The 12034-nt window shown below is 41.4% G+C and overlaps 1 protein-coding gene across 1 annotated transcript in view; it reads left to right on the plus strand.

Annotated features, from left to right (window-relative positions):
* CPZ (carboxypeptidase Z) overlaps positions 1-12034 on the plus strand; it is a 154240-nt gene that overhangs the window by 127635 nt on the left and 14571 nt on the right. Inside the window, exons 8-9 of the mRNA XM_040419166.1 lie at positions 124-259; positions 5682-5821. Coding sequence (XP_040275100.1) covers positions 124-259; positions 5682-5821 — 276 coding nt within the window. The remainder of the gene's footprint in view (positions 1-123; positions 260-5681; positions 5822-12034) is intronic.

The following is a 12034-nucleotide window of genomic DNA, read 5'->3' on the forward strand; positions in this document are numbered from 1 at the left end:
TAAATACAGCTTGAATTAGTAAAACATGAAAGTTTTACTGAATCAACTTTTAAAGTAAAATATTGATAAACAAAATTGAATTATAAAGGCTATCCACAAATCAGTATATCTCCTTTTCACCAGGTATTCAAGATGCTTGCAAAAACCTATGTTGCTTCACATCCTAAAATGTCAGATCAGTCAACAGAAAGGTGTGGTGGAAATTTTATTAACAGAGGTTCCATCATAAATGGTGCAGAATGGTACAGCTTCAGTGGAGGTAGGTTCACATTATTTATATTTCCCACTTTTGTCTTGGCTCTTCAGGTAGCAAATATTAAATACGAATTCTTTACCTTTACTGTTTGAATTCCTTTTAATCTCAGTTTAACCACCTCAGCCCATATAGCTTAAACACCCTGAAAGACCAGGCCACTTTTTACACTTCTGACCTACACTACTTTCACCGTTTATTGCTCGGTCATGCAACTTACCACCCAAATGAATTTTACCTCCTTTTCTTCTCACTAATAGAGCTTTCATTTGGTGGTATTTCATTCCTGCTGACATTTTTACTTTTTTTTGTTATTAATCGAAATTTAACGATTTTTTTGCAAAAAAATGACATTTTTCAGTTGTAAAATTTTGCAAAAAAAAACGACATCCATATATAAATTTTGCTCTAAATTTATTGTTCTACATGTCTTTGATAAAAAAAAAATGTTTGGGTAAAAAAAATATGGTTTGGGTAAAAGTTATAGCGTTTACAAACTATGGTACAAAAATGTGAATTTCCGCTTTTTGAAGCAGCTCTGACTTTCTGAGCACCTGTCATGTTTCCTGAGGTTCTACAATGGCCAGACAGTACAAACACCCCACAAATGACCCCATTTCGGAAAGTAGATACCCTAAGGTATTCGCTGATGGGCATAGTGAGTTCATAGAACTTGTTATTTTTTGTCACAAGTTAGCGGAAAATGATGATTTTATTTTTTATTTTATTTTTTCTTACAAAGTCTCATATTCCACTAACTTGTGACAAAAAATAAAAACTTCTATGAACTCACTATGCCCATCAGCAAATACCTTGGGGTGTCTTCTTTCCAAAATGGGGTCACTTGTGGGGTAGCTATACTGTCCTGGCATTCTAGGGGCCCAAATGTGTGGTAAGGAGTTTGAAATCAAATTCTGTAATAAATGGCCGGTGAAATCCGAAAGGTGCTCTTTGGAATGTGGGCCCCTTTGCCCACCTAGGCTGCAAAAAAGTGTCACACATCTGGTATCTCCGTATTCAGGAGAAGTTGGGGAATGTGTTTTGGGGTGTCATTTTACATATACCCATGCTGGGTGAGAGAAATATCTTGGCAAAAGACAACTTTGTATAAAAAAATGGGAAAAGTTGTCTTTTGCCAAGATATTTCTCTCACCCAGCATGGGTATATGTAAAATGACACCCCAAAACACATTCCCCAACTTCTCCTGAGTACGGAGATACCAGATGTGTGACACTTTTTTGCAGCCTAGGTGGGCAAAGGGGCCCATATTCCAAAGAGCACCTTTCGGATTTCACCGGTCATTTTTTACACATTTTGATTTCAAACTTCTTACCACACATTTGGGCCCCTAGAATGCCAGAGCAGTATAACTACCCCACAAGTGACCCCATTTTGGAAAGAAGACACCCCAAGGTATTTCGTGATGGGCATAGTGAGTTCATGGAAGTTTTTATTTTTTGTCACAAGTTAGTGGAATATGAGACTTTGTAAGGAAAAATAAAAAAAATCATAATTTTCCGCTAACTTGTGACAAAAAAATATAAAATTCTAGGAACTCGCCATGCCCCTCACGGAATACCTTGGGGTGTCTTCTTTCCAAAATGGGGTCACTTGTGGGGTAGTTATACTGCCCTGGCATTTTCCAGGGGCCCTAATGTGTGGTAAGTAGGTAAATGACCTGTGAAATCCTAAAGGTGCTCTTTGGAATGTGGGCCTCTTTGCCCACCTAGGCTGCAAAAAAGTGTCACACATGTGGTATCGCCGTATTCAGGAGAAGTTGGGGAATGTGTTTTGGGGTGTCTTTTCACATATACTCATGCTGGGTGAGAGAAATATTTCGGCAAAAGACAACTTTTCCCATTTTTTTATACAAAGTTGGAATTTGACCAAAATATTTATCTCACCCAGCATGGGTATATGTAAAATGACACCCCAAAACACATTGCCCAACTTCTCCTGAGTACGGCGATACCACATGTGTGACAATTTTTTGCAGCCTAGATGCGCAAAGGGGCCCACATTCATTTTATGAGGTCATTTTTAGACATTTGGATCCCAGACTTCTTCTCACGCTTTAGGGCCCCTAGAATGCCAGGGCAGTATAAATACCCCACATGTGACCCCATTTTGGAAAGAAGACACCCCAAGGTATTCAATGAGGGGCATGGCGAGTTCATATAAAAAAAAATTTTTGGGCACAAGTTAGCAGAAATTGTTTTTTTTTTTTTTTCTCACAAAGTCTCCCTTTCCGCTAACTTGGGACAAAAATTTCAATCTTTCATGGACTCAATATGCCCCTCACGGAATACCTTGGGGTGTCTTCTTTCCAAAATGGGGTCACATGTGGGGTATTTATACTGCCCTGGCATTCTAGGGGCCTAAAGCGTGAGAAGAAGTCTGGAATATAAATGTCTAAAAAATTTTACGCATTTGGATTCCGTGAGGGGTATGGTGAGTTCATGTGAGATTTTATTTTTTGACACAAGTTAGTGGAATATGAGACTTTGTAAGAAAAAAATATATAATTTCTGCTAACTTGGGCCAAAAAAATTTCTGAATGGAGCCTAACAGGGGGGTGATCAATGACAGGGGGGTGATCAATGACAGGGGGGTGATCAGAGAGTCTATATGGGGTGATCACCACAGTCATTGATCACGCCACTGTAAGGTTCCATTCAGACGTCCGTATGCGTTTTGCGGATCCGATCCATCTATCAGTGGATCCGTAAAAATCATGCGGACGTCTGAATGGAGCTTTACAGGGGTGTGATCAATGACAGGGGGGTAATCAATGACAGGGGGGTGATCAGGGAGTCTATATGGGGTGATCACCACAGTCATTGATCACGCCCCTGTAAGGCTCCATTCAGACGTCCGTATGCGTTTTTCGGATCCGATCCATCTATCAGTGGATTCGTAAAAATCATGCGGACGTCTGAATGGAGCTTTACAGGGGTGTGATCAATGACAGGGGGGTAATCAATGACAGGGGGGTGATCAGGGAGTCTATATGGGGTGATCACCACAGTCATTGATCACGCCCCTGTAAGGCTCCATTCAGACGTCCGTATGCGTTTTGCGGATCCGATCCATCTATCAGTGGATCCGTAAAAATCATGCGGACGTCTGAATGGAGCTTTACAGGGGTGTGATCAATGACAGGGGGGTGATCAGGGAGTCTATATGGGGTGATCACCACAGTCATTGATCACGCCCCTGTAAGGCTCCATTCAGACGTCCGTATGCGTTTTGCGGATCCGATCCATCTATCAGTGGATCCGTAAAAATCATGCGGACGTCTGAATGGAGCTTTACAGGGGTGTGATCAATGACAGGGGGGTGATCAGGGAGTCTATATGGGGTGATCACCACAGTCATTGATCACGCCCCTGTAAGGCTCCATTCAGACGTCCGTATGCGTTTTGCGGATCCGATCCATCTATCAGTGGATCCGTAAAAATCATGCGGACGTCTGAATGGAGCTTTACAGGGGTGTGATCAATGACAGGGGGGTGATCAGGGAGTCTATATGGGGTGATCACCACAGTCATTGATCACGCCCCTGTAAGGCTCCATTCAGACGTCCGTATGCGTTTTGCGGATCCGATCCATCTATCAGTGGATCCGTAAAAATCATGCGGACGTCTGAATGGAGCTTTACAGGGGTGTGATCAATGACAGGGGGGTAATCAATGACAGGGGGGTGATCAGGGAGTCTATATGGGGTGATCACCACAGTCATTGATCACGCCCCTGTAAGGCTCCATTCAGACGTCCGTATGCGTTTTGCGGATCCGATCCATCTATCAGTGGATCCGTAAAAATCATGCGGACGTCTGAATGGAGCTTTACAGGGGTGTGATCAATGACAGGGGGGTGATCAGGGAGTCTATATGGGGTGATCACCACAGTCATTGATCACGCCCCTGTAAGGCTCCATTCAGACGTCCGTATGCGTTTTGCGGATCCGATCCATCTATCAGTGGATCCGTAAAAATCATGCGGACGTCTAAATGGAGCTTTACAGGGGGGTGATCAATGACAGGGGAGTAATCAATGACAGGGGGTGATCAGGGAGTCTATATGGGGTGATCAGGGGTGATCAAGGGTGATCAAGGGTGAATAAGGGGTTAATAAGTGACGGGGGGGGGGGTGTAGTGTAGTGGTGCTTGGTGCAACATATTTCTGAGCTACCTGTGTCCTCTGGTGGTCGATCCAAACAAAGGGGACCACCAGAGGACCAGGTAGCAGGTATATTAGACGCTGTTATCAAAACAGGGGTTAAAAAAATCACATCTCCAGCCTGCCAGCGAACGATCGCCGCTGGCAGGCTGGAGATCCACTCGCTTACCTTCCGTTCCAGTGAGCGCGCGCGCCTGTGTGCGCGCGTTCACAGGAAATCTCGCGTCTCGCGAGAGGACGCGCCGGCGCGTCCAGTCGGAATCAATCAACCACCTCCAGGACGCGTCGCTGCGTACGGCGGTCCGGACGTGGTTAAACAACATAATGTTACTGCTGTTGATGGATCTTTAATACTTCTTCATTTTAATTGTGTTCATGTGTTGACTACCTTATACCCAAAGCTGCTCATACAGTGTTCAGTGGGACCTAGTTATTTATTATTATTTTTTTTAATAGTAGTCATAAGGACGTCACACGGGGTAATTTTTTCTGTCATTTCCCCATGGTAATAGACAGAGATGAGCAAAGTACTAGAAGATTTGATTCGGCTGCTTAGCATAATAAAAAAAAATAATAGCTTTACGACTAATTACTTTGTCACAAAGCGCCTTTCATTGTAAGTAGTCGGTGCAATGACAGAGAGCTGCGATTGCGCCACTCCCCGTCATTGAACCCCACAGATGTCGCAATCATTGCCCACTGTGTAGACAAAAACGATGATTTGGTTGTGGTATTTCACTTGATTTTCAAGATCAGTCAGGGTCCCAGCAGTTGGAAACCAATGGATCAGAAAGTGACAGCATATGTCATTGCTTTCTATAATGGGAAGATGCCTTTAAGACCCTAAAAGCTATTAATCGGTTGAAAAAATGTTTTGGGATAAACCAGCAACAAGTTGCTATTACATGTATTGTGGCTTCTTTAGGAGTCTTCTCCTCAAATTCCATCAAAAGGTGCACTGTTTGTCCAGTAGAATTTTGGACATCATGACAGAAACCTTGTGGATCTTATTAAATTCAATAGTGTCAGTTGGGTCACCATGGGTGTCAGTCATGCGACCCTATGATGGAAATGAAAACCATCAGTATAAACCTAGCCTAATTCTGAGTGCAACATAAAAGATAAAGCCCAAGGATTGGATTGTAGAGAACAAGCTTGAGGAACTCTATAGGAACGTTGGCCGATTGTCTTCTGTTGTCTACTTCATAACCACAAATGGTCTCATGTCATGAAATTCTTTTCCAGGAATGCCAGACTTCACTTATCTCCACACAAATTGTTTTGAACTTACCCTGGAGCTGGGATGTGAGAAGTTCCCAACTGAGGACGAACTGTATCCTGCCTGGCAAGACAATAAAGAATCTCTGCTGAGCTTAATTGAAATGGTACCGTGCAACGCTTCAGCATGCAGAATTATGACAAAATATGTCACTGATATGTCAAGCCTTGCTATTAGTGAATGAGAGTAGACAGGGAGCAGAAGGAGGGGGGAGGAACGGTTATGGAAGATGTTTATCAGCTTGAGAGGAAGTCTCAGCCTGCTCCGCTCATATATATTTGATATTTGAGGCTTGGGCCGGTGTTCTGGGGCAGGCCGAATAACTGAGAGTAGAAACAAATTCCAGATATAACCTGTGTCATTATTCTTTTCCTCAGCTCATATACTGCCAATTCTTCATTCCTTTGCACTGAAGGGGATTCTTTTTCATCTTTTTCCAAATATCATCACATTTTAGACAGGGCCATCCATACACTGAAAAGTATAACTTATTTTCACATTCAATTCCTTCAGTGCAGTCATTCATTAGATGGCGGCTACGCGGGAATGTAGCATAATCTGGTCATATTACATTTTGCAGCATTTAGATGTAAAAGTTCCCAGGAGACAATACAAGTTTACATGGAGCACAAGCCCTATGGTCCTGCATCTCCAGTTACATTCTTCAATTTTTTTTTCATACCTATGTATATACATACAGATGTGCCCGTCTCTACTCTTCCTCTTGGCTAGCCATCTTTCAAGAGGAGTGCCTTAAGATGAGCAGTTTTGAAGAAAGAAGCATGGTTTTGTGATACTCTATCATTATTAGTTTTTATGTTGTATGTGTCTCTATGAGGCCACCCAGTGGATGTGATGTGGATTGCAGTGTTTTGCAATGTATTGAATTTGTATCATGAGAGTCCTTAATGAAATTTTCAGAAAAGTAAGGGTTGGCACATCTGTAAATACGAAAAAAAAAAATATATATATCTTCATCTGATCGGATGGAATTTACCATTCCATTCAAAAAATCTAAAAATGTACACTTCAAGGGCATGGAGGATGCTGTAGAGGGAGGGATTTTATCTAGTTCTCCCCTGTGTGAGCATAGAACCCAGTTTATCCATGTTTTATGGACAATGGGTATGGAACCCCTGTGCCAACCTACAGATTTGGCCTGATGGCGTTATCCTGGCGGTTTCCTGGTCTTCACAATTTAACCCATATACAGGGATATGGTCATCGTGACAGGGAACACAACAGGTTGCTACCTCTTGGAGTTGCCTCCAAGTGATTGGCTTCTTACCCACGGAGTTCAGAGACAGTGGTGTGTGGTACCAAGGCAAACTTGTAGTCAATAACAGGCAGAAGTCAGGGCAGGCCGAGTTTGTGCAAATCTATGAATCAATCCAAAGGTCAAGGCAGGTGGCACAAGATCAGTAGGGTAAAAAGGCACTAGTCAGGTCAGGCAGAAGATGGACAGAATCAAGGAATCAGGTGGAGAACTGTATCCAGACAGACAAAATGCATTATGGCTCTTATACAGGCTCTAACAAGCTGGAGAAACCTAGCAAGACCTACGTATAGAAACCTATAGCTCAGACAAGGATGAACCAACTGCACAGAATATATAGCCCAGGCTGATTAGCAATTAGCAAGAGTCACGCAGTAGCACACAGAGCAAGCAGTACTGCAGACTGAGTTTAGATATAATGCATAATAACCCTAATTTACACACAGGAAACCGGCGCCTGGGAGCACGAGACAGTGGTGGTACGAACTGCAATTGTAACACCATGTATCACATGGTTGATAATTTTTTAAAATGGTCAAGATATAATACTACATTTCCCCCGCAGTGGCCACTGTAGGGAAAATGTATGACTAGCCACATAATCTCCTGGCTAATAGCTGAAGCTTTCTGATACCAGATTCCAGGTGATTCTATGATTGCTGGTAGTGTTGAGCAAATCGAAGCATCCAAAGCGGAATTCGATCTAAAAATTAGGAAACATTTGATTCGCTGGGAAGCCAGATTTCCCCACGTTTCGTGGTAACTAATCAATTTTTCCTGGTGGTGGCTAAAAATTTAAACTCACCTCCTCCACTTGATGGCGGAAAGGCCGTCCACTCCGTCTTGATTGAAGAAAACCCGCCAAAGGACTTGTGGCAAGTGTAAAGACTTCACCATGTGATCAGGCTCGCCACACAAGGTGACATCATCTTGGGGCACTGCACGGTTAAGTCCACGGCGATAAATTAAACCTGACTGTAACAGTGACCTGTGATACTGACACACAGTAAATCTACAGCTAACAGAAGGGATTAAAAAGCGTGTTTGAACGGCCACAACATGCAATAAAAGAACAGTTATTTTTTCTTCACTACTTTATTGGCGCTGCCTCCATTTCTTTTTTTTTTTTTCACTAAGAAGCCATTGAACTGCAGGGGCGCGCACAGTTTATTTTTTATTTTTTCTTTACTGAAGGGTGCTGTATGCTTTTCTTTTTGTTTAATAGAAGGGATTAGCTATGAATCTTGGTGCACTGCACAGTGATATAGATGGCAATAAATTACACCTGTAATACTGACAGCACAGTACTTACAGAACGGATTAAGTATGAATGTAGGTGCACTAGAACATAATGCACATGGCGATACACTCCCCGTGCAGTTTAAGTTCCAAGCCTTCACACCGAGATTGGGCCACCAAATGGGATGAATATGATTAGGAAGAAGGGCCTGGGTATAACTGATTTATCGTGATTCATGACAAATTAATTAGTAACAAATCAAATTTCTTGTCGAAATTTAGTGAATTGACTGAATTGAATTTTTCAAAACTTAGCTCATCTCTAGTCATAGTAATTCAAGCATAAGTAACAAGAGAAGAACAAGAATTGATAATAGATCAGCTGTTATCTATATTGGCTATCATCGTAGCTATAATGTTATACACAAGAAAAGCTCTTTAAGAGCTTTGAGAAGACTATTGCTCACCAATTTGCATTGCAAATTATGTTGCTTGTTTCCCTATTTATCTCATATCTATCTATCTATCTATCTATCTATCTATCTATCTATCTATCTATCTATCTATCTATCCATCCATTTATCTATTTCACATCGATCTTTCCATCCATTTATCTATGTCTTATATATCTATCTCCCTACCTATCTATGTATCCCATATCTATTTGTCCCATATCCTATTTATCTATCTATCTGTCTATCTGTCTATCATCTCATATGTATTCAGTTTATTTTAGTTTTACCTTTATACTCTATAAAAACTGAGGTAAATGCAAATCATCCCACAAACCAAGCATCAATCTTCTATCTCTTTATTATTCTGGTCATGTAACATTTCAGGATCCGTGTGGTTATTTAAATGTCTTGTAAAAAGTAACAGATGGTCTAACAATTTCCTCAAATTTGCATCTAAAGTTTTTGGTGGAGGTTACTTTTACTTTTTTTTTCCATAATCCAAGACAGTTGTTGAGGTCCCGAGTCCAATGTACTTTTTGCTTTGGTCTATAAAGTGAACTGGAGTTGAAATTTAGTCAAATGTTTTTATTATTTTTTTTTTTTTGGATCTCTCAAGTTATTAGTATTTTACAACTAAGGTGAAAGTGAGGTAGACACCTAAGTGAAGCCTTATTGTAAGCAGATATGTCCTTGGATCGGGTTACATGTTTGGTTTTTATTCATCCTACTTACTGCTTCCATGAAGTCTAGACATGGTTTGAGGTTTTATGATTATGACCGACCATTGTCCCAGATCCACCAGCCTTATTTAATTCTGTAATTATGGAACTGCTACTGGGAATGTTATATCTATTATAAATCTCTTGTTAGGGTGTTAAAGGTTAAGTGATGTTTCATATTATTGTAACTAGTGTTGTTACTCCAGGGGAACCGTTTCTGAAAATCTGCACAACACATGGAGAATAGATCATGGCTGGTCACGAGTCAGACGTTAGCTCGGGTCGGTCGATTTGCATTTCCTCTCACGTGTGTAGTTTGGTTACATAAATGGTGCAGAGTCAGGTTAAGCACGGAGAATATAAGCTTACTGTGCCGAAAGGAAGCTTAATGATTTCCTTTATAGAGGAAAAGAGAATGGATGTACTGAGGAAGCAAGATGGACAGCTCAGAATTTAAAGCTTTTACCTGCAGGCATGTGTAATTGATAGCTTCTGCATGTAGAAGTAAAGGTCCTGCTATAGCCAAAGAAAGACTGGGAATAACTTATACAGCATTTTATTCATCAAAAAACCTCTACATATGGTGTGTGGGAAATCACTTAAAAGAAATGTTTTGTGAGATTTTGTAGATTCTATGGATATCGTTTAGGTGGGTATTAAACAGGTTTTCCAAGATCGGAAAAAATTTGACCAAATCTAAGACATGCCATAGAATAATAAAAAATACATTATTCAGCGGAGAAATTCTCTTCCACTTCCCCTCTGCTGCTTAGGTGTTACCTGTAGTTTTTTGGTTGCTGTTCTTGTAGCTATGTATATCATCTTTATTTATTGAGGTGGGGCTGGGCATGACTCATTTATCAACATTTGACACATCTTTCCACTTGTATGGTACACTAGCATGAAAGAGTTTATCCTGGGGTATTACATTTTTTAATACAGTACATAGCTCACAGAAGGTTAATAATAATAAAAATGTCATAATCACCCTCACTGAGGCCCCACCGCTGCTGTACCTGCTGCTCTCCACTTCCTGGTCCTGGCTTGACACACAGCAAGTGCTAGGAAAGTCCCATTCAGCCAATCAATGGCTGAGGTGGGTCATTGCTATAGCCAGCGATTAACTGAGTCAGGATCAGAAAGTGGAGAAGAGCTGGGCCCGGTGCTGCATTGGAATGGTAGTGGCAAGGGATCACTAGAGGTGAGTAAGGCTTCATTTTTAAAGGGGTAATATATCATATTGGCGGGGGTCTCGCACTCAGGAACCTTGCCGATCAGCTGGTAATTTGGCACAGGCACAGGTCAAATGAATGGAGATGAGCTTCAATGCTAGGGGCGTACTGGGAACTTAAAGTGGACTTGGGAACAAAAATTAAAAGTGGCCTCATGTTGTAAACAGATCCAAATTGACAGAAGGAGGGGCAACACAAGTAGGCAAGGCCAGAAATACCATATCACAAAATACCATCCCATCAGAACCATATAACACAGTGCAGCACAGTATACCTCCCCAGAAGCTGTCCCTTTGTGGTGGCCATCAATAGATGCCATATTCTGTCCTTCTCCAGTTGTTTCTGATTAGGATATCTTGCAGGGGGCACAGGAGGTGAGATGTGGGCCACTGTTGAATTCAGGAGGGCATTTGCGATCGCTGTCCCGGTACATGAGTACCTGATTCTCAAAGCTTTAATTACCCCTGAGAGCTCATTATGTACCTGGCCAGTGGCAGAGAGAAGGGCTTGGGTGGCCCCCTGGCCATTAGCCCACCGGTAAATTATTCTGTAAGGTCTATGGCCAATCCGCCCCTGTTCAATACCAAGCACAGCTACTATACAATGGATGGCGCTGTGCTTGACAAGCTTTGAAGAGACGGCCGTGGCTTCTTCAAACAGCTGATTAGTGGAGGTTCCAGGAAATCAAACCCCCACTGATCTGAAATTGAGGATAGGTCATCCATATTAAATTCCTGCATAGCCCCTTTAATCCTCAAGAAGCAGTATATAAAATATGTAAAAATTTAATACCACTTGACAAGGTTTTTTGTCCTTTTGATGTCACTATACAAGTTATCAACCTTTGTGAATTGGAGTTGAGACCGGACGTTGAAATAATTTCTTTTCAGTAAGGGCTAGAAAAGATGAAAACACTATAACATACAGTTTGAGTTTCAACAGAATGTGAAGTCAGAAGGTGGTATAAAATTAGCTCCCACTTTAGACATATGTGGCATATCCACAGGATCAGGGGTGAAGGGAATGATATGGAATGCATGGCTCATTCCATTGCAGAATGAGGGTTAGGAGTCATGCAACCTTGTATGAAGACATTATGTTTCATAAAAGAAATGCATCAACAAACATGTTTGTGTCTAGAATCTCTGCACTAAGCAAAGCCTGAGACAAGCAACAGCTACTAAAAATAAAAGTTGAAGGCATGAACTCCTAACTGTCTACATGAACTTGTCATCATATAATCATCAAAACTGAAGATCTCCACTCTACAGATGAGGAAAGTTTAGGCTCAGGGTGTGACTTGATGAAGAACTACTAATCTACTCATTGAGTAGAAAAAGTTTCTTTCTTAAATGTAATTACAGAGAACATATCCTCTATGATTAGTAAGAGGGGTGA

Source organism: Bufo bufo, chromosome 2, assembly GCF_905171765.1.
Source record: "Bufo bufo chromosome 2, aBufBuf1.1, whole genome shotgun sequence".
Classification (NCBI taxonomy): domain Eukaryota; kingdom Metazoa; phylum Chordata; class Amphibia; order Anura; family Bufonidae; genus Bufo; species Bufo bufo.